This window comes from Eptatretus burgeri, chromosome 12 (assembly GCF_056783735.1).
Source record: "Eptatretus burgeri isolate ZD-2024b chromosome 12, Ebu_testis_v1, whole genome shotgun sequence".
Taxonomy (NCBI): domain Eukaryota; kingdom Metazoa; phylum Chordata; class Myxini; order Myxiniformes; family Myxinidae; genus Eptatretus; species Eptatretus burgeri.
Genome location: NC_140972.1, coordinates 39652943 through 39677044, shown reverse-complemented (window position 1 = coordinate 39677044; position 24102 = coordinate 39652943). Strand labels below are relative to the sequence as shown.

General features: G+C 34.6%; 1 protein-coding gene across 11 annotated transcripts in view; it reads right to left on the bottom strand.

Annotated features, from left to right (window-relative positions):
* Window positions 1–1276: 1276 nt before the first annotated feature.
* LOC147015460 (leucine-rich repeat-containing protein 49-like) overlaps window positions 1277–24102 on the bottom strand; it is a 356628-nt gene continuing 333802 nt past the window's right edge. For 10 of the 11 annotated variants that reach the window (XM_085850233.1, XM_085850234.1, XM_085850224.1 and 7 more), the window contains 2 exons: window positions 8003–8165; window positions 1277–2162 (listed from right to left, as the gene is read on the bottom strand). In XM_085850233.1, coding sequence (XP_085706359.1) covers window positions 1959–2162; window positions 8003–8165 — 367 coding nt within the window. In that variant the 3' untranslated portion in view covers window positions 1277–1958. The remainder of the gene's footprint in view (window positions 2163–8002; window positions 8166–24102) is intronic. The other variant, XM_085850232.1, reaches the window with a different exon arrangement.

Here is a 24102-nt window from a genome sequence, read left to right as displayed (position 1 = left end):
ACGGCACACAAGGGAATCATGCCCAATGAGCCATATGTCCCTACATGTATCCAGGAAGCTGCATGTTATGGACGTGGAAGTCCAATTAAGTGGGGGTACTATTGCTGAAACCTCTCAAACCAACTTGATCAGTATACATGGCAAACTGATATGGCACATCGATTTTTTAAATGATATCTTACAGCAGCATGTTTTGCCTTCTCTTCAACAACATGGTCTGGAAATCATCTTTATGCATGATAATGCTCCTGTTCACATGACCATTCAAACAAGGAATGCAATTCATCATCTTAAAATCAAAAAATTCTGCCTGACAATTGAACCTTTGTTCGTTAGACCCTTTTGATTCCAAGGTGATGAATTGTCAATGCCAACGTTAATATGATCACACCCAGGCTTACCAGATGTAAATCCACTTAAACATCTCTGAGATATCATTGATCATAGCGTTTGAATCTTGCAAAGGCAGCCACAGACCTTCGATGAGCTGGAACAGGGGGTGATGACTCTATTCGGGCATGGAATGGCATTCTCAGATTTGAGTGCTCATATATGGTTAATGCGAAGATGGTTCAATGCAGTGATTGCTTCCGAATGTGGAATACTCGTCATTTAGATTGTTACTTCCACGTTGTATCCCTATGTGAAAACATTCACCACAACGCAGCATTAGGTGATTACTTCACTGTGAAATGTACATGTAATTATTCAACATTTATCTCTGTCATTGCACCTCATCTGTGTCCCATGATTTCACATATGTAAATAAATCCCATCAACAACAATCGTGTGTTCAGTTTTTTTTTATGGCGGAGATTATATAATCTGTCATTGTGATATCACAAAATTGGGGGCACTGTATTTCTGAGTATTTCACATCTGCAAAAAAAGTGTTAAGTTGACTGTTAGGTCTGTTGACACTCATTTGCATATATGGGACTTGTGAAGCTTCTACCTGGACACTCAGCTGAGAAATGATGTTAAAAAAATAATTATTGCACATTTATAAAGAAAAATGCTTTTTTTTTCATAAGAAGATCAGACATGTGTTTGCTCACCATACGATGAAGTCTAGTCACAAAGTCGCAGAGAAATTCATAAGGGCTCTACCTGGCTTGTAATGCAAGAAAACAATCACAACTGAACTGCAGCCACATGCAAAGGATGTCCGTCTGTGGAGAAGACTTTCAGGTGGAGGGGCGTGAATGAATTAGAGGTCTCATTCATCAATGTAAACCAAGGAAGGATGAAAAGACAGAAATTAAAACCTCAGAAAAACTTTGGCAGCCATTTTATTTTCCCAACAACTGCAATACACGTTGAACCCACTGTAAGATTAAGGTGAGATGCCTGCATAACTGAACATGTTCACCAGATGCCTTGCCTTGGGGAAAATGCAAGGTGCATCATGCATGAAGACAGCATATAGAAATTGTTAACTGAAATGAAATACAGCACTGGTTTTGCAGCCCACGGCGCATAGTGAAAAAAGGATATCATATTTTACCATTTCCATGGTGCCCCGAGTTGTGTCACGAACCTTTCTGCTTCAAACAAGTGGATTTACTTCACTGTTGTGCAATTGGCACTTGTTCTCAGAAGTGGGAAAGTGCAATCAGAGCAGAAGTGGAGTATTTCATGAAAGTAAGGTTTTACAAATGCAAAGAAAAGGCAAATATTCTATATATTTATATATGTATGTATATATACAGTATATACTGCATGTATAATCCCAGCAATACTTTTGTCAAAAATACTATAATTCTGAATATAAATAACACGGACACCTTTTGCTTTCATGGCTTAATTTTCAAACAGACAGAAGGCATTTAGAGTGCAATTGTCATCAAAGTGAATACAACACACAAACAGGAGGGACATCTGCACACGGACCACGATGGCCCAGAGAGGATTGCGTAAAGGCCCAGGCGTGACTCCGCTATAAACGTTTCTGGGGTTCATTTCTGGCCAGTGATACAGTGCAGTCGATCCCGTGCATATTCCTGCACATCCCACATTTCGAGTGCAGCCTCTGTGACCATTTCGATGAAGAGTTGAGGCCACACATCTTGCAGAGCCTCTGCTTTGAGAGATATATTTTCAGCCCCCAATGCCAACTCTTCCACAAGTCCATGGGCTCTCGCCAGTCGCTCCTCCTGAACCTGTCAAGGAGACACCCATAAGAAATAAATGAATGAAGGAGAAAAGAAAACGAAAGAATGAAGTGGGAGGGCTGTAGAAAAAATACAGGAGATAAAAAATTGTACATTTTGGCATTTCCATCTGAGGACAATAAGCTCAAAATACCGACATCCCAAGTTCAAAATACATTTACTGTGTTGACTTGTCCATTGTCTATTAATTTCCAAATTCAAAATGTTCTACAACCGAAGTACAGTAAACTACTCGAAAAGACACCAACTTTTACATATTTCAATAAGGTTTCGTTTTTACCTCCACCATCAAAGGTGGGCGGAGGTTGTGTTCTCACCCCTGTCTGTCTGTTTGTTTGTCTGTCTGTGAGCAAGATATCTCAAAAAGATGTGGACGGATTCAGACAAAATTTGGTGGACTGTTTGGGTGTGTGACAAGGACGAAATGATTAGATTTTGATGAAGATCCGAATCCGAGAAGTTTTTATGTGATTCTTTGCCATGAGTACGATAGGGCTAAAAACGATATAAAGCACGATATCTCAAAAAGTTATGGACGGATTCGGAAGAAACTTGGTGGACAGGTTGGGTGTTTGACAAGGACAAATCAATTCAATGTTGGTGAAGATCCAAATCCAGATCTGGATGCAAGAATTTAATTTTTAAAATGATTCTTCGCCAGTGAGAGATGGTGCCAAATATGATGTCGCATGATATTTTTAAAAGTTATGCAAAGGTTATGACACATCCAGGTGGATGAGTTGGTTTCACAAGTGGCGGAAAAAAAAAGGAACGAATGAGTGGAGGTGAGCAGTAATTCTGAATTTTGTGACTTTCACCAGAAGGGGGTTGCTGGTGGACCGTGTGAGCCCTGCAGAAACCTGGGGGGAGAAATGAAAGAGCAGATGGTGCAAGACCAGAAAGGATGCAGTAGAAGAAAGATAGACCACAGTCCTGTTTGCAATGTGAAAGTGATAGCCCCATAGACCCAGCTTCATTGTGGGAGAGTCCAAAGATCTTGAAGGCCTTGGTTTCCATAGCATGAAGATGCGCAAGGTGTAAGGCAAGGGTGCCTGTCTTGATGGTGCAGATGAAGGCTTTGTAAGCAGATAAGAGTTCAATTGTGCCAAGGAAGAACTTTGTACACTGCAGGATGCCCAGTTGGTGACTGACTTTTGAGAATAACTTTCAAGTGTGGTGTGTCCAAGAAAGATCATGTTTGATACTGAGACCCAGGACTTTGAGTACTGAACTTCCTCAATAAGATTGTTTAAAAAAGTAGATAGGAGGGTTAGCCCAATGGGCCGAGCACCATCTGGCTAACCCTCCCATCTAACAGCATTTTCATTTCAACACACTCACTATATTTCTTTTTTTCTTTCAAACAATATATAGCAGAAAATAGAACATGAGATCCTTCAACCACATCTCTGATGATTTTTTCATTTCCTCCTTATTGGTGAAGTGACACACCCACAGATGAAACTTCAAAGATGGAAACAGGTAAATGTTGCTTCAGGCAGTTCTGTGCTGTAACAGGGTGATCCAGATACTTGAAGTCACAGTCACAAATTTGCACCATGTGCCTCGTGTGCAGTGCATTGGTGTGAAGGAGAAGCATACCTTCAGTCAACCTCCTCAGTGTTCTTCTTTGATGGCTTGCTGCAACTTTTCCAAAGTTTAGTGAGGAATAGTGAATCAGCAGGATTCTCTTGGCATCACAGAAAACTGAGGCCATGATCGTGCCAGGTGAGAGTTGGGTGTCAATTCCTTGGGTGGCAGTGATCTCTTGTGTTTCCATTACATGGATTACAATTTGGTTTCAGGATCCTCGAGTGTGAAGCAATGTTTTGTCACCAGTTACCAGATGACTGATAAAGTTGACTGGATCTAAGTTGAACAGTCGAAGAAGCTCACAACATTATTCCAGCTGCTGTTGTCAATCCTGAGTGCTGACGTTTCGTGGGACCCATCTTGCAAGGACATCGAAATGGCCAAGTGTTTATAAATGGTGGTAAAATGCCGCTTTGAGAAATTCCAAGTTCTCTGGATATTTCATCAACTTGAACACAGTGAACCTCTACGATTAATGCCTGAACCTGGGCAACAGCTTGTGGATCAGTCACATTTACGAGCTGTCCTGACCTGGCTCATCTTCAAGGGAATCACGCCCATGTTTAAAGTCTTCCGTTATAATCAATTATTTTACTGTAAACCTCAAGCTGTATATAATTTGCTTCGTGATGATTATGAGTGAGAGCTTTCACCCAACAAGTCCACCATGTGCACATAGATATATTTGGAGTGGCACATTCTGTGCATAAAAGGTTGATGACACGTCAATGCTCAGTTTTCGTGAGATCCATAATTGTATGACATCGTCAATGTCCTGATTATACTCTGAAAAAAACGAATAGTGCTAGATTATTGAAAGCAATGGCATACAACAAGCATACATGTGAGTTTATAATGATTAAAAAGCTGCGGCTTTCGAGTTCCAATGAACAGCCTACCCCTTGAACATTTGAAACACCCATTATGAGTACAAGCTCCTCCGTGAGCCTCACATATCTATTTAAAAGATTCTAAGACTCTCGCCATGTACTGTACTTTATTTCAGAATAAATAATGTTGGAAAGTTATCACTGCATCAGGGAGCAGAAAATATTTGCATCAAATGGTTTGATCAATGGAAAAACCTTCATAATATGCCCAGACTCCAAAACGCCACAATGGTGTCGCTCAGGCTTAGTCTATTTTTTAGCATCCTGGAACATACAGCTGAAAAGAGAGTATTTTAATATGAATGAAAAGGCAAATTTCAAAAAAAACAACAGTTACTAGATCTGATCTTAATCAAAATTTTCATTTTCGATCTTCACTTGGAAAAATGCACTGTCAAGCAGCAAATGCAAACTTCAGTGCACTTCTCAGGAATTTCTGTGGGAGCTGCCATGCCATGAAACTCATAAAATGTGTCACGTGTGTTTAAGCCAATAGCAGAGAAGGCACATGCTTACATGTACAGAAATTACTCAACTAAATGTTCCATTTTTCGACTGCCGCAGTGAAGTGCCTGAGCGGGATAATTCCTCGAGAATTAGGGACGGGTTATTCCCCCAGCACTGGCGTATTTTCATGGATGAAATCAACAGAACATTGAATGAGGTATGCTAACCACAATAGGAAGCAAGGAGAAGCTGACCTTTCGGGACTGATTTTTTATTAACTGCCAAAAATATTTTGGTCTGTGCATACCACCAGTACAACAACAAGTTCCAGTCGACTTTTGACCTCAAAAATAGTTGGTTTCCAAATTTAGTGATGCACTATGCAATTGATGCTTAATATCCAGGTTAATCAGATGAAAATTGACGATTTTTCAAATGAAATTTGATGATTTTAGAAGTTTGACCTTTGACCTTTGGATCTCAAAAATAGTTGCTTTCCAAAATCAGTGGTGTACTATGCAATTGATGCTTCATTTACAAGTCAATCAGATGAAAATTGACGGATTTTTCAGATAAAAATGATGATTTTAGAAGTTTGACTAAAGTTGACATTTGACATTTTGATCTCAAAAATAGTGGTTTCCCAATTCATTGGCACAATATGCAAATCCTTTTGAAATTTAAAGTCAATCGGATGAAAAAATGACGATTTTAGAAATTCGAACTCATGATGACCTTTGACCTCAAAATCAATGGCTTCTCAGTTGAGACTACCTCTACAACTTGCTAAAGTTTCATGACAATTGGTTTAGAATTGTGACCTGTAGGCGATTGAAAGGCAGACAAACAGAGATAACAAGAAGAAGACGTCGTGCAGAGCACGATACTTGCAAAATCCATCAAACAAATTTGACCTCAAAAACAATAAGTGGTTAAATTCATTCACCAAATATGCTAATCCTCTTCAAATTTCAAGTCAATTGGATGAAAATTGACAATTTTAGAAATCCGGCCTATGTCTTGGTCGAAGTTGACCTCCAAAAGAATTGGTGGTTGAATTCAGTGACCTGATGTGCAAATCCTCTTCAAATTTCAAGTCAATCGGATGAAATTGAGGACTTTAGAAATGTAACCAAAGTTGTTGACCTTGGGCCTATGTTGACCTTTCGACCTTTTGACATCAAAAACAAAAAGTTTCTTCTTTATGACAAACTCTACCATGTGGTGAAGTTTCGTGAAGATCGGTTTAAAATTGTGACTTGTTGGCGATTGAAAGGCAGACAGACAGACAGACAGAATAACAAAATCGACTGACCAATATACTTGAAAAAATCTTCGATTTTGCAAGTAACAAACAAACAAACAGCCACTTTTTCTCAAATTATAGTATGACATGAAGATGTAAAGTGAAAATAATCATAATGATCAGATGGAGTCATTTGTTTATATTTTGCTTTTGTTTTTTCGTTAATCTTTGCCATCTAAATTCCTTTTTTGAAGAAGTTGCGGTGACATTATGTTTTTGGGTTGGCCGTCCACCCCATTTGTACGTACGTCCATGCTAATTTTTTCTGCAACCACTTATCCGATTGACACAAAATTTTCACCATTGGTGCGACTACTCATGCAGAATGTTTTTACGACAATGATGACGTCATAGTGCACGTGATGTGGCAGCCATGTTGAAGCAAAGGAAAAAAATTTGGACATCTGTATCTCCGAAACTGCTGGTTGGAAAAAAGTAAAACTTGGCACATGTGAAGTACTCCCTATGGGAAACGAGTGATTTTTAAATGTCAACGAGTTATGTCATAGGTGACTTCGCTATGACATCATTGTTGCATACGTCAAACGCTCTATCCAATCAGTATTAAAAATTTTGAGGGTAATCTAGGGCTAAATTGTACGGGAGAAAAATATTGATGACATCATCAGTCACGTGGTTCGGCAGCCATATTGTTTTTAACAATCAAACCTTCAAAAATCTCCAAAACAGCTGAACAGATTGAGCAAAAACTTTACAGTTATGATTGCCTATCCATGAGGAACAAAAATCTCTCCAACTATGATATCATAGGTCACATGGTTTGGCAGCCATATTGGATTTACCCTCAAATATTGAAAAATCATCTTCTCCAGAATGGCTTGACAGATCGAGGGGAAACTTCACCCACATGTTTCCTAAGCCTTGGGGATACCAGGGTTGTTCATGAATAAGTAATAGGTCATATGGTCTGGCAGCTATATCGGATTGAAAGAAAATCTTTAAAAAAAATTTTTTTCTTGACCGCTTCATCAATCGATGTGAAACGTCGCAGTTATGATCCAGTACTAGTAGTCATGGGGAATAAATGTTTCAAATTTCAACCTGATCTGACACATGGTCTGGCAGCCAGAATTATTTAATATTTTGAATCTGTGTTCAGGGATTTAAATCAAACTTGGTACAAGTATTTATAATGATGTAATAATGTGGGCGGAAGCATATCTGGTAACATCCCGACATTGAAGAGTGCCTTCTAGTTTGTTATGGATTCCACTGTGTCTTTCCAACAAAAACTAAGTCTTCAGTCTGGTACTATATCTATATTGCAGCCTCAAATTACTCTGTAAATGGGTAGAACATGAGGCTTTTATCAGCTCCCACACAGTAAGGTCTTTGGTATTGATTACATAACAATAAATAAATTAACTTTACACTTTATTGAGAGAAAATGCAGACACATATTTACTTTTGCTGATGAAAATATTAAAGAGGTAATATTAAAGAACTGGAGGAAAATGATAAAATTAACACTCCTGGTAACATAACATAAATATATTGGTATACATTTTAGGCTAAGAATCAAAACTCAATTGTGGAACATTAGATACTAAGGTTTCCTGAAAACCTTGTACCTGACGAGGTTCTGCAGAAACCTGAGGACATGAGAGGAGGTGGTTGGTTCTCTCTGTTCTATGCTTAGGCTCTCTGGCACTCCGAGGTTGACTTCCAGTATCGGTGGTAGTTGGTGCCACTTCCTTGCCTTTGCCAGGAGTAAGCATGGGGCTGCCATTTTCACTGCACGAAAAGCAAAGCATAGGTTTGCAGGCCTGTTTTACATCTAATGCTCGTTTTTATTGCAAGGAGTTTAACCTTAGTTTTAACACTCCGTTTGTCAGAGACAAAAATCTTCAACGTGAGTTGTGAGATATAGCAACAGTTGGAAGGTTTCTTAAGTTTAAATTTTCAAGTAAAGTAGTAGATGATAAATGGGGTTTCTGGGATTCCCATTCAAATGAAAGGGGGAAGGGAAAAACTTTCTGACCCAAGGCCCAAATGCTCAAAATAGGAGACTGATTTTCTCCCCACCTATCCCCTTCCCTCTCAGAGAAGCAAATGTAAAATTGAGACTGATTTTCTCCCCACCTGTCCCCTTCCCTCCCATACAAGCAAATGTAAAATTGAGACTATTAAAGATTGAGACTTACTGATTAAAGCACTTCTTCCCTTTCATATTTTCATTCCACTCAAAGAGCGAATCAACGAATATTTGCCCATGTTCTACTTTAGGGAAGGACTTAATTTTCTTATAACATTCATTTCCATCGAGTATATTCACAAAGAATAACTTGGAACTTGGTTCTTGGTTTAAGTGTCTTTGTTGAGCAGAAATGAAATGATAAACTTCTTTTACTTAATGCTCTTTTTTGACCACCTCCTGAGCCACATCATTTTGAGATTGTAGTAAATTGTTTTTCCTTTGTTCAATTGATAACCATCAAAGTTTTCAGTCCATTCAAGGATATTAATTTTTTTTCTTTACATCCTCCAACTTATTTGTAATTAAATTTATCCACTTATTTGTTTTATCCACTTTTACCCCAGTTATTTCTTCAAGAAGACTTATTTGATATTTGTCACATTCTTTATGTTTCCCATTTAAATACCAAGGCTGATTACATCTCCACTCTTTGGTTTGGTGATTGCTTGGTTCTATCATTTATAAATCAGTAAGAAGATGGTGGTAGCCTGTTAAAATTCCCAACCCAATATCTGAACACATACTTATAACCACAAGGGAGACGATTGATTCCATTCTCTAAAAGATATATTTTATCATCAAAAGCTCCTAATGCTTTATTATTTATATCTTCTGTATACAATTAATGTTTATAACTTCTTATTGCATTCATTTTTCTGGACTCTTCCTTCTTTAAGGTTAAACAGTTGTAATAATGTTTAAAGTTTATTGTTTCCTTGATTATATTTTTCTTTATTCCCTTTAGCTTCCTATCAGACCTTTCAATGTTATTATTATCAATATACGTGAAAGCATAAGACTTTGATCTCAATCCTATAAATTCACTCATGACCTTCCCACCCAATTCATCTTTAAACTTACCAATAACCTTTTTATTCTTTAATGAAAACAACACATCACCTGACTTATAATTACTTGTATCATATATATATATATATATATATATATATATATATATATATATATATATCAATATTATCAATCATATCCTCATATACATCACTTGTCTTAATTTCTAATATAAAACTATCTGTATCCATATATAACAATGACACATTATCCTTATACTTTTGATTTTAAATTACTTTAGTAATAGTCATACATTAACGACTTTGACAAGTCAAGAATTGATGTTCCTATATAAATAGGTTTATCCATTTCAATGCTCTCTTTTTTCCAATGAATACCACAAAAGTTCTCAGAAAACACCTCGGCTCACTCAAAACTTTGTCTATTAATTAACTTTGAAGCCTGTTTCCAAGATGTAGCAAGTCTTACGTTTTGTCGATTCCTAACATTTTCCATAGTCTTTCCAAATACAGCATTATTCATTAATATATAAAAGTCCTTCTCAAAATCTATTTTGGCTTCTGTTCTCGTTTTTTGTATTAAAATCAATATATTTCTTTAACCAATGACTTTAAATTTCAAAATCCTATGAATTTTTCTCATTCTCAACCCAGCAGATAAATATTGTCTCAAATTCCTTTGATGCAAAACATAACTTTCTTTATCATTTAATGGAGTAAGTAGTTTTTTCTGCAGATTTACCTTTTATATTAAATGACTGTTGGTAATCACTTAACCATTCTTTTCTTGGACTTTCTTTATCAGGGGCATAGGGGAGGTCTTTATGTTTGTTAGGAAGTTCTTCTGGATATTTTAAATCAACCTCAAAATAATATCCAACTTCGGCTTCATCCAATTATTTTTGAGAGGAGACAACAATGTCTTGTAAAACTTTTTCATAATGTTTTTCTTTAACCCATTTAAATTTTCCATAAGGTGAAGATTGAGACATAGCCCACCCATACAAATGTTAGCATCATAATACATCAGATAAGAGTTGTCCTCATTCTTATTATAATCAGGAAGATATTTGTTATTTGCTTTAGCATATCCCTTGGAACATATTTGAGATATTCCTCCTCTTTTCACCTTCTCAATCATGAAAAGCAGATCTATATGACTGATTAATTCCAAATTCTGTTTTGTCATTTTTAACATAGCACTCCAAGCCAAACCCAGTTTTATGTAATACTGAGTGGGGTCTAATCCATAAGATTTTTTATTATGACAGACTGTTCTAAAAGTTTCAAACACATCAGCCAACAACAATAAATAAGTTTTAAGATACAAATCATGATATTCTCCAAGATTGTTTATATTAAACTTCTCCCAAACCTTTTTAGCTTGTGTATAATCTCTATCGGAAATATGAGTTTTATTCAACTTGCTATAGAAACTTTCCCTTGAAGGAAGTTGTGTTTCTTTAAACTTCTCAAATGAATCCATGTCGTCATACGTATATATTCCCTTTTGTGATGAGAGATCAATGTCTTCTTGATTTGAGAAATGTGATTTAAGATTCGGTAAGTTTTTAATATTTGATGCTAAGTTAGATAATGGACCTGCCATAAACTTGTATGTGTCAAGAAATCTGATATGGGTTATGGGGGGATGTATGAATTGTTTTTGTGAATGAGATGTATTTTTGATCTGTGTTGGGAATGGCAGAAATATCTCCAGATGTATTTGAAAGTTCATTTATAAATAGATGTGTGTCATACTGAGCGTTGTTGTGAAGAAAAACAGGAATAAAGTTTGGAGGCTTGTAATTAAGATTACAACGGGAACCTGGAGCTGGACCTCTATATTTTCCAGTAAGATGACAATGATCCCGAACTTTGACCTCTCCCTCAATTTTCTCCTCACAAATACGACAGATACTGTTCTTTCTAATTTCCTTTTTCTCTCCCTTTGTTAATGACATTGGTTTATAGGTTTTAACCATTATTTCTCTTCGTCTTATACAGTCTTTTTCCAATCGTCTTAAAAACTCCTCTGAGGCATCTTCTCCTCGACAAAGTTCTAACTTGTATTCAACAACAACAGACGATTTGATATCATAACAGAAAGCTCAAGGAGTACGTTTTTGATATTTATTTGTGTATGATTTATTTGGATTTGTGGAAACAGTATCTATCTTTTCAAGGATACTTTCAAAATCAGCATATATCACAAACGAATGTTTTATAGATTTGTTAAAATCTTTGAACGATATGTTTGAACCTGCTTTTGGTTAATTGATTGCGGTTGATTTATGATTACTGAAATATTTCGAATGTTGATTTAATCGTTCTTTTGTATGAAGGAAGTTGAGACATCTCTTACAAGGATACATTTTACATTTTCTCTTGTATAGTTGTGATTTGGTTAATCTTGATAAATTTTTGATGAAAGCATAATGTGATTTTTCCTTTGAAGTAAAGTAGAGAAGGCCAATGTGTGTTTCGTCATTTTTATAGTTGTTTGAAATTTTTAATATCTGAACTTTGTTTGTATCCGTTAATCCATATACATTAACAGATAGATTATTCATTTTCTCAAATTTAGGAATATCACTCAATGACATTGGAAACTTTAAATCTTTCACATTTAATGTATTCTCGTATTTTTTATAATGTTCAACCCTTTCAGGTTTCCATTGTGGAGGACGTAAGTGAGCAAGAACAGACCATAGAAAACATTTATTATCTTTATTTTGAATATTAACAACCGCTTTCTGAAGTTTTATCTCTTTTGGTGAATGAATATAAGAAGAAGCTTGAAAAGGATCTGATTTTAAGATGTGTATGTCTAAAAAGATTATTTTTGTCATAGCAAATCCACTACCTTACTGCAGTGTTATAAACATCTTGTTCTTGTCTCTGGAGTTCATCATAAACATCACATCTTACAAAATCTTGAAATGATGAGATAAAGTGAGGGTTTGTCCTCATATAGGGAGTAGTTTCATCGCCTTATCTTGCCATATTCAATTTTACTCCCATATAAAACTTAAAAGTTTTCATTTCACTTAATGTGTTTTTAATTATAGTTTCAATACTTTGTTTAACCATATAAACAGCTTCAATGATTGAAGATGGTCCAGGGTCTTGAAAGTGAAACAATATTACTTTTATATGTCCTTTAAATGCCCCATCAGTGTTTTTAATGGAGAATTTAGTGGCACCTTCCTTTTCTTCATTAACCTCCACCATCGAAGATCGGAGGTTACTGTTTTCACCCCTTCCTGTTTGTTTGTTTGTTTGTTTGTGAACAGTATTACGGAAAAACTCCTCGACGATTTTCGACAAAACTTGGTGGGGGGATTAGGTATGGTCCAAGGATCATGCTATTAGATTTTGGACTTGGTCCAAAATCCAATATGGCCGCTATGGCGGCCATTTTGAAAAAAATATTGAATTTTTTTTTTGCATTTCTACATGTTTTAAGTGATTTCCAACCCCCCCCCCCCAAAAAAAAAAAATTGTTAGAGAAAAAAAAATTTTGCAACTTTTTTTTCAACTAAATTTCGACTTTTTTTTTTGCATTTCTACATGTTATAAGTGATTTCCAACAAAAAACTTGCCAAAATTATAATTGCGGCTGATTTTGGAACTTCAGGTGGATATACCCACGTAAAATCAATTTCTGTCTCAAGGAATCTAGTTATAACGAATGAATTGAGTATGTAAAAGTTAAAAGTTAAAGGGAAAGTTGCAAACTATAACTCTGTGAGCACTGTTGACGTCAAATTGAATGAATAGGATATCAGGTTCACTTGAGTGACCTAGCAGTATTGGCGGCGGAGGTTTTGCACTCTACCGAGTGCTCCCCCTCTAGTTGTTCTTGTGCTTGCGTGATTAAAGGTGTTTGTTATAATTTTTTAAAAGAATATCATTATCACATCGATCACAATGTTTTGTTTCTTGGTCAAGTGGAGATATTTGTCTGAAAAGATTGAATGTGTGTTTGTTGGTTTGAAGGTGTTTTTTATAACGTTTATATTCGTGATTACAAACATCGCAGTACGTTGTATTCACCATATTTATATAATAAAACTTTGCTTAAAATAAAATGTTCTTGATGAAAATTTCGTTCAATTTTTTGGTGAATCTGTGCTTAAAACCATTTTATCCTCCAACTTTTTTCACATTATAAATACAACGCATCAAGACACAAAAGACAAGTTTCAATCAATCTCTTCATTTGTAAAAGATACTGAGAAATATGTCAAGGATGTAAAATTGAATAAAGATAAATATAACAACTATTGGATGAAAACAATTATGGTGAATAAGATGAGTTCTTCAATTTCCTTCAGTGGAAGGGCTTTTAGTATATCTGGAAGAACATCAATTGAAGTCGCTCAAACAAAAGTTTCTCCTCGCCTTCTGGCAATATATTCAAAAGTAGAAAAAGCAATGAAACAAGAAAAAGTATCAAAAAAGACAAACCTCATAGATTTAGCTTTCGAAAGAAAAGATAAGACCATCTGTAATATGCAAGGAGAAATTTGTATTTTTTTCAATAACCCCAAAGATGTAAATCCTGATGAAATAAAGGATGTTAATATATCAGGTGAAATGACATTTCGTTCAATAGTAGTTAAGGACTATTTTAAAATTACCTTTAATATAAAAAGTGTAGTAGTTGAATCTGTTAATGAAAAAAAGTGTATAGATATAGATGGTAATGTTTTTTCTACTAATTAAATACGAGTCATTATTCAACTGAAGATTTTGAAGATTATGAGAGTGATGATAGTATCTCTGTTGGAACAGAAGACAGTTATGATACCAAGAGTTTGTGTTCAAACGATAGTTATGAAAGTAGTTATATAGATGATTGTGAAAGCTTTGTGATTGTGAAATTGATGATTTTGATGATTGTGAAAGTGTGAAATCCGATGATATATCGGATGAAAGTACCGAAGATGATACCAAAGATGAAATTTATTTGAAGTAAAGTTTTACTTTATAAATATGAATAGTTTACTCGATTTTGAGCCTCTTGAATTTCCTGATTCTCCACATGACAAATTTGAGAATTGTCCTGCGTGTGAAAGATGGGGATGAAACACAGTTAAATGCCTATAAACAACGTTTGTTCTGTGATTATCTTCTAATTAATAATAATAAAAAATATAAAAAGGAATATAATTCTTTGAGATTTACACCAAAATTGAATTACTTTACAAGATTGATTCGAGAAATTAATGTAAAGTATGAGGGTGATAATATATCTTTTCTTACAAGAGAAGAGACTGAACAAATGACAACCATGTTTTGTGGATTGATGATTTATATTATTAACGATTGTCATTTTCAGGGAAATATCAACACAAGATATTGTATAAATAAAATAATGGATTATCTTTAAATTAAACCTGAACTTCGGATAAAACATAGAGTTTCCTAAAAAGCCAATAAAACATGAAATAACCTGTTTTCCAAATATATAAATGAATGATTTTTTACCCATTTGGGAAAATAAGATAAAATTTAACAACCATAAAAATCTTCCAAATTCATAAAGATGTCTCATAGTTGGTTCAAGCAGATGTGGGAAAACCTGCTTACTTTTAAAGATGCTCCTTACTCCCAACTTTTTAGATTATGTAATTTAATAATTTTCACAAAGTCGAGTTTTCAACCTGAGTATCAACTACTCTCACAAGGTTTTAATGCTGTTCTTCAAAAAGAATATATAATCGGTTTATTTATACTTCAAAACAAAAAAAATTATTAGAACATTGAAGATATAATACAACTATTTTGTAATACACAGAGATATAAAAAGAAATCAAAGCCGACAATTTGTATTCTTAGTGATAATACGGATGATGTACATTGTCCCCAAGATTTGGATAAATCAAAAAAGAACCTCGTTATCTTTGATGATTGTGTTAATGAGAAAAACTTAACGGTAATGGATAGCTACTACACAAGAGAGAGACATTCTTCTTGTAATTGTATTTATCTTCGTCAATCATACTTTCAACTCCCTCGTCGCTCAATGAGAAACAATGCTAATACTTTTATTTTATTCAAGTTAAATTCAATAGATATAAACAATTTTTGGAGAGACAATTGTTCTACATTATGTTGTAAAAAGGAATTTGGGGATTATATGAAGCAGACGACTGAAAAATATAAATATACTAGCATAACCCGCGCTCTGCGCGACATGTTGGGGTGGGTGTGTTTGAGAAAGGAACTGATGCAGAGTATCAGTAGTAATTTTACTTTAATGCAGTAAGTGGAATACAATGTTCAAAGTACTTCTTGATATACAATCTTTTGGGTTGTAGCATTGTCAATGTGGAACCCTTGTTTTGTAGTTGGTATAATTTGCACCGTAATGTCCGAGAACCGACGTGATCATGAGAAGGCAACATATAGCTGACTGTGGCTGAACACCGGCTGTGGAAGATATAACCCAACTTTATCAAAGGTTTGGCCTTGCGCTTTGTTTATAGTCATGCAGTAGCTGACTCTTACTGGAAACTGTGTTCTTTCAAGAATGAATGGCAAGTTCACATCTGATGGGGCCAGTTTGATTCATGGTATCAACACATAGTCACCTTTGTTTGCCCCAGTTAGGATCTCAGCATCTAGAACATGGGTGTGGAGATTCCTAACAATCAGTCGTGTACCACCGTTTTTGGCACGATTTCACTGTTTCAGAACCATTTTATTTACTTTCTTTTGTACCATGCATCTCATATGGTCTTTGAGAAAATGTAAGCCGAATATCATGTTCCTCGAGCGCAGAACAAAGTCGAAGATAGCGTGACATGAAACCACCAACTTGGAAATAACATATAAGATTGTTGTGAAACAAGATGAGATATTAAAAGATATTTTTTATTTTATAAACAATTACATATATAAATGACAACTATTATTATAAATCTTGTGGGTAAAGCTGCTTCTGGAAAAAAAAAAAACTTTCAGAAATCAAGGTTCTTGTATAGTACAAATGAAAATATTGTAAATTTTCTAAAAAAACACCATGTATCCGTATTGTATCGAAAACAACGAGAGCAATGTGACCAGGAGAAGTAGAAGGTGAAGATTATTACTATATTTCAGTCGAGGAACATATGCGATTGAGGAATGAAGGCCAAATATTTGAGGAGGTTTCTCTTAGTACAACAAAATATTCACATTGTAAGAGTGGGTTAAAGAAACTAAAATCTAGTGGCCTTGGGATATTAGAAACTAATCCAGAAAGAATGAGACAAATTATTAAACATCTGAGTGGTAATGGGGTTAAGATTTTATCATTCGGTTTTGATGTTGATGAAAAAACTCAACGCAAACATATGAAAAGCAGAGATTCAAGTATTAGTGAAGAAGAAATTACAACTCGTATTAATGTTAAAAAAAGAATTTGATGAAATAAAGAAAAGGATTTATTTGAACACCTCTACTTTAATGATGAAGAAAAGGAAAATTTCCCTGTTGACCTTTATAATTCAGTGAATGATATTTTCCAATAAATAAATGGATGCGAAAGAAAGAGCAAAAAGATTTAAGGAGCATCAAGGGTTGGTTTCAAAAGTTGTAAAACAACAGGAAGACATAAAGAAACACAGACAGAAACTAATGGGTGAAGAAGCATTTGAAAGAAAACAAGAGAAATTTTTAAAACACTTTTAAAAACTTCCCAAGAAAAAATTATAGATGCTTCCACAGTTCCCACAATAGAATATACTCCTAAAAAAACTTCACATGTTACAAGATTTCAGTCAAATGATGGAGAAAGAATTAGAGCATAAAGGAGAATTAGAATATGATGATGGATTATTTCAACAACTGGAAGAGATTAATCAACCCCCTGATTATATTGTGAAGGCTCTTCAAAACAATGAATATTCAGTGGATTCAAAAACCAAAGCAGGACTCATTCCAACAGAACAACCAGCAATATTTCATCTTGTTCAAGAAAAGGGATTGATATATAATGATGAATTAAGGGTCTTGAGTTCTGCTCAACCTCCTGTTAAACTTACTCCGAGATTAATGTTTCTTCAAACAAAAGATGGAAAACAAGGTTCAACGAGGAGGGATGAATCAAAGTATTTTGATAAACCATTGGATATGAAAAATAAGGATGAGAGAGTATATATTGATCTGCTGGATTCTCTTAGTTATAGGGTTCGTCCATCTGGTAAAAGTAGGAAGAATGAGAAGGAGAAACACATTATTCAGGCTTTAAGTAGGCTTGGTTCAGGTGTTAGATTTCTTCCAAATGACCCATCACAATTAGTTAATGGACTGTTATTGCTGTTAGGTAGTAAGAAAGCTGGAAATAACAATTGTTTTAATGAAGCATCAGCCATTTTAGACCAGTTTCTGAACATGAAAATAATTAATAAATGTCAATACAAAGATTTTATCCCATATTAAATAAGATGAGAAGCACAATCCTTCATTTTAATTTCACAACAAGTGACCACACATCTTCATTCCCATATCCACTACAACTTGATGCAACAAAAGGATATGGAGCGTCTTTATTGTTCATGGAAACTTATACTACCTTGTTTAATATCACCGAGAAAAATGACAAGTTTAGTTATAATCCGGGAAGTGGATACAAAACGATAACAGTTTCACCCGGAGCATAAGAGATTTCTCAAATATCTTCCGAAATTGTTCGTCTTATGAAAGAACAGGGTGATGAACCAAAAAAGATTGTTATAGACATTCAAAAACATACTTCAAAATCAACGATTAAACTTAAAAATAACTACCAGGTTGATTTCACAATTGATAATTCATTTAGAGAGTTATTGGGTTTCTCCTCAAAAAAGATTGAAACTAATGGGACGTTTTACAGTGATAATGTTATTCAAATATCCTCAGGCATAAATTTGGTATTCATTGACTGTGATTTATAATGATGGAATAAGAACAAATACAATATTTTCATTCAGCGCATACTCAACCCCAATTGGTTATAAATTCAATATGGAACCCAAAAATCTGGTTTATCTTCCTGTGTCAGGAAAAACCATATACAGAGTAAATTTTAGGATAACCGACCAAGATAATCACATGATTTCTTTTCATGGAGAAATTATATCCATCAGAATTTACCGACGTGGAGTTTTCCAATAAATAAATACGATGGTTATTGTGAGGAAACACGAGTTGGGAAAATATAAAATAATTACAGGGGATGGGATGTTCCTTTCCCCATACTACAAGGGTGAAGGTATGTATCTTGGTAGAGGATACTATAAACCTAAGGGACAAGGGGGTGTCGGACATCAATTTAGAAAAAAAGGAGATGGGATAATTGATAGTCTAATGGGTATAGGTTCAACTATTCTGAAACATAAAGACGTAACTGGTTCAACTGCTTCTGCTGTGCGAAATGTAGCGGGTGCTATAAAGAGTATAAAAGATGCCCAAAAGGAATCTCATAAATTGCAAGCAATAAAAGAAATTAAGAAAGGCAAAACTCAAATGATATCATTATCAAAAAATGATAATGAAAATAGATGGCTTTTTGGTGCGGCTAATGCTTTTGCTGATCAGAATAAATTTCTAATTGATGAAATTAGTTGGTATATTAGTGAATATGCTCCTAATCTTAAAACAGAAGAGATGTTGAATAGAAGACTTTACTCAAAGAAACCACTCAATGCATCATACCTTAAAAAAGATACCAACACGTTAAACTGAACCAAACCACTTTCACGTGGAATTTGAGTGTTCTGGAAGGAAAGCCACGATATCTGTGGCTCATTAAAAAAAAAACAGATGGTGATGCTGCTACTGATAAGAATAATGTGTTGACTGATAATGCTAAGGTGAAACAACTTCGCGTTTCTGTGGATGGAACATTTTATCCACGAGATAGATTGGAAATTAATTGGGGAAAAAATGATTATGCTGAAGCATACAAGTCTTACCAAAAGGTGTGTGAAAGCAATGGAAATAAAGAACCTATTTTGGATATGACAGCGTTTAAAAGTCTGAATACAATATATGTGATTGACCTGAGTGCTCAAAAGCTAACTATAAAGTCTAATCCAGTGGATACTTCCCTATACATTGAAATAGGAGAGAGTCAAGAAGTTTATTCATATTGTTTGCTTTTGGAAGAAAGAGAATTACAGATTAATACAGATAATGGTGTTATGATTAGTCTCACATAATTTTTTTTGATAAACAAATGAGTAGTAAAGTGCCAACTGGGGTATATGTTAATCAAATCAATCTTCATAAACCATCATCTTGCATTCAAAATCAAAAGCCTTGTATAATTAACGTTAATACAATTCAGAGAAAATGAGCATTAAGAATTGATGTTTTGCTCACAAGAGAACAGGTGAAAATCTTGAACGATATTGGCTCACTTAAAATTAAAATGTCAAACACCAATGTTGAAGAAATATTCAATAAGAGAGACGAGTGGAGGATTTCTCCCATTTCTAATTCCTTTATTTGCTGGTTTAAGTGTGGCTGGAGCATTGACGGGTGGCATTTCAGCATTGGTGAAAACTCCCAACGAAAGGAAGGCTCAACTCCAGGCTCAAAAATAGTTGGAAAGACATAACAAGGAGTTGGAGAAACAAATTAGTGGAAGTGGTGTAATTGTAGATTTTGTTGAAAAATTTGAACATCTGCCTGATAAAGCGAGATTGTTTGTTGGAGATATGCTTTCTTCTATCGCACAAGTAGGTGTAAAATTTACTAAAAGCGGTAATGGATTCTATCTTTCCAATGAATAAATGAGCATTGATGAGTGGTTTAAAGAATTTGGAAAGAATACAACATCAAATTTAGAGCTTATCAAATATTGTAAGAAATTAAAAATTCATAATGTGGTTATTTGGATGAAAGATTAATTAACAAACGTGTCTAAACATACAAAGAATATTATTATGAACTTAGAAGATAATAATGGGAACGGTTCTCATTGGGTTTGTATTTTTAATAGTCAAGACAAATATTATTTTGATAGTTATGGTCTTCCACCACCTGTTGAAGTAATAAAATTCTTACAGAATGGTGTTTATCAAAGATTTCAAGTCCAACAATTCAATTCCAAGTGTTGTGGTCAATTTTGTCTATATGTGTTATTTCAACTCAACAAAAATAATTTTTTTACGACATTATTTTTATCTAATATAAATGACTTTTGTTGGAAAAGATGGTTCTATCTTTGGTGTATCCCAAAAACTGGATATTGATTTATCAAATTATTACACAAAGGCACAGGCTGAATGACAGAAATATAGTAGAGCAAAAAATATTAATATGAAAAACGATTATAAATTAATAAATTATCCAAGCCCGATTGACACAAATGACTTGGTGAGATTACGTGATTTATCACAATATATATCTTTAAATAAAACGGCACGTTTTGTTAGAGAAGTAGAATTTACAACCACAACACCTGGTTCAACAAACCATACACCTTTTCTTATTAAATTCAATTATCTGCTTAGTATTGAATTTTATAAAGAAGGAAGAGTACTTAATATGAGAATAGAGAAATGGAAGTATAATATGTGTGATTTGGGATATAATTGGTCTTTTTCATTCAACCTTGAAGACCTACACGATTTTTATCAGTCTCCTAAAGAAGAATATTATCCTCTTGGTTAGAATCAGGAGATATGTGGAAGCACAATTAGCAAACAACAAATACAGAATTTTGGGAATAGGAAATTATATGATGGTGAAGCAATAGTTTATTTGACAAAGGAAGGGAATTGGATAATTATACAAAGCCGAGGAATACAAACGGATTTAACAACAGGAAGATGGGTTGGTATTATGTGCCATCATATTAATCTGTCGTATATTTCTGATACATAAATGACAGCAAGAGGCTTCAAAAAAATTATAATTTTTGCATTCAAGGATACCGACAAGAAAAGGTGTTAGATTTTACATTCCTTATGAATTGGAACATACACACAGGCATTTTTCAATTAAAAACTGGCCTTATACTGATATTAAAAAACCCACAAAGAGAGATTTGATTAAAATATTTAATAAAAATGAACTTCGAAAGGTGATGAAATATAAAACTCTTTTAGAAATCACCAACAAATCTTATTGGTTTCCTATTATGAGAAAAATAATTGTGGATTCAAGAGTATCGCAGAATCCAGATGAAAATATGTATGATATTCTATGGGGTGAAAGTGGTTCAAGGATAGTAAGGGATAAGGAAGGAGTTGAAGAAACTGAGACAAGAGAGAAGGAGAAGAGGGAGAAAAAAGAGGAGGAGAGGGAAAAAAGAGAGAAGGAGGAGAGGGAGAAGAGAGAGAAGGAGGAGAGGGAGAAGAGAGAGGAGGAGGAGAGGGAGAAGAGAGAGAAGGAGGAGAGGGAGAGGGAGGAAAAAAAAGAGAGAGAGAGAGAGAGAGAGAGAGAGAGAGAGAGAGAGAGAGAGAGAGAGAGAGAGAGAGAGAGAGAGAGAGAGAGAGAGAGAGAGAGAGAGAATAAGTAAATATAAAAATATGGAAACCAGTGAGATTATATAAAGATCAAAGGTATCCCAGAAAATAAATCAATCTCAATGCACCAAGGAGGAAAACTAAGAATTGGCAAGTCTATTAGAAATATATGCGTCAAGACTATTAACATCGGTTTCAGGGAGAAGATTTCAACGAGAAAGTGGAGATAAAGAAGAGAAAGAATGAAAATATTATATTATTGATGATGTTGGTGTAATTGATTTTGGTTAAAGTTTTACATTTTTTTTCTTAAATAAATGGAGGAGAGAGTGAAGACATTTTGAAGGATTCTTTATGTTTTAAAAATTAAGATTCAAATGTGCATGTTGGAAACTAAAAAGGTTTTTGCACTGTCGGAATTTTTCACATAAATAAATGAGTTATTGTCTAAAATGTAAAAAGAAAACCAAGAGTAAAAATATCTCGTACATGTTAAAAGTAAAAACAATAGGGTGATACAAAAGGGTACTTGTTCAGTGTGTGGCTCAAAAAGGTGTGAATTCATCACCAAACACAAACGAGGGGGAGATATACAAAAGTTATCAGGAAGTAAATTTACAACAAATGGAATACCAGGGGAATTACATCTACCAGGGTATTATTTCTCTGGTCCAGGAACAAACTTGAATAAAAGATTAGATGAGGCTGACAATCCTAAACCGTGGAGCAAACCTATCAATAGGGTTGATGAAGTGTGCATGAGGCATGGTATTGATGATGGAAATTAGCACAACGTTGGAAGAAAAACATGAAGCAGATAGAGAAATGTTGTATAATTTGTCTCTGATACAAAATCCAACCTTGAGAGAAAAAGTTGATAGGTTTATCGTGAAGAACATGATCAGTGCTAAATTGAAACTTGGGCTTGGAAATTCAAAAAAAACTTAAAGGCTCAAATGATGTCACAAAGATTGAAGAGCAATTTGCTGATGAATTACATAAACCAATAATCACAAAGTTTCATAGAAGGAAGGTTTATTCCAAGGAAGTTGATTATATCTGGTCCACTGATTTAATTGCACTCAATTATGATAAGGGGTAAAAGTATGCTTTAACCATTAATGATTTGAGGAGTAGATATGCATGGGTTGTCCCTTTGAAAAACAAAACAGGTAATACTCTTATGTTAGCTTTCCAACAGATATTCAATAAAAGCAAGAGAAAACCTAAAAATTATGGAGTGATGAGGGTACAGAGTTCTACAACAAAACATTTATGATTTTCTTTAAAATAACAACATTACATTACACAGCACCTTTAATGAAGGAAAAGCAGTTGTTATTGAGCATTTTAATCACACTTTAAAAGAGAGACTATATAAAAAATTCACTTAACTCGGTTCTCAACAATGGTTATCTTTAATTCAGGACATTGTAGAGAAGTAGAACGACACGATTCATACCTCAACGAAAACTAAGCCATCAGAAGCATTTACAAAATTAAAATATGAAAAAGAGATTAATGTCAGAAAGCCGAAGTTCAACGTTGGTGATATAGTAAGAATATACAGGTGGAAATCTCATTTTGAAAAAGGCTATACCAAGTGATGGACAAATGAAGTTTTAAAAATGATTGATGTCGTTGGTACAGTTCCTTAGACTTAGGAATTATGTGATTTAAAGAGGGAAGAGATTTTAGGTTCATTTTATTCACAGGAATTACAAAAGACAAAGATTAATTGAAAAAAAACCCTTGGACTTATAAATTATGTGATTTAAAGGGGGACGAGATTTTAGGTTCATTTTATTCACAGGAATTACAAAAGACAAAGATAAATTGAAATTTTTTTTGACTCCACCCCTTTTTAAACTCTGCCCCTTTTTGACTCCACCCACACAAACCCCACCCACAAAATCCACATCCACACAAGCCCCCACCCACGCAAACACCACTCACACAAGCCCCACCCACATACAGTAAGCCACATCCACATCCATCATATCCATGTAATTAGTGATTAGTTTATTAGTTCCCACACACGTGTTCATTTAATTTAAAAAAAAATTGCTCCACCCACACAAGCCACATCCACACAAGCTCCACACACACAAGCCACATCCACATACACACAAACTCCACCCACACAAGGCCCACCCCCCTGTGCACCCCACCTTTGACTCACCACCCCCTCATCACACCCCCCACCCTTCCACACA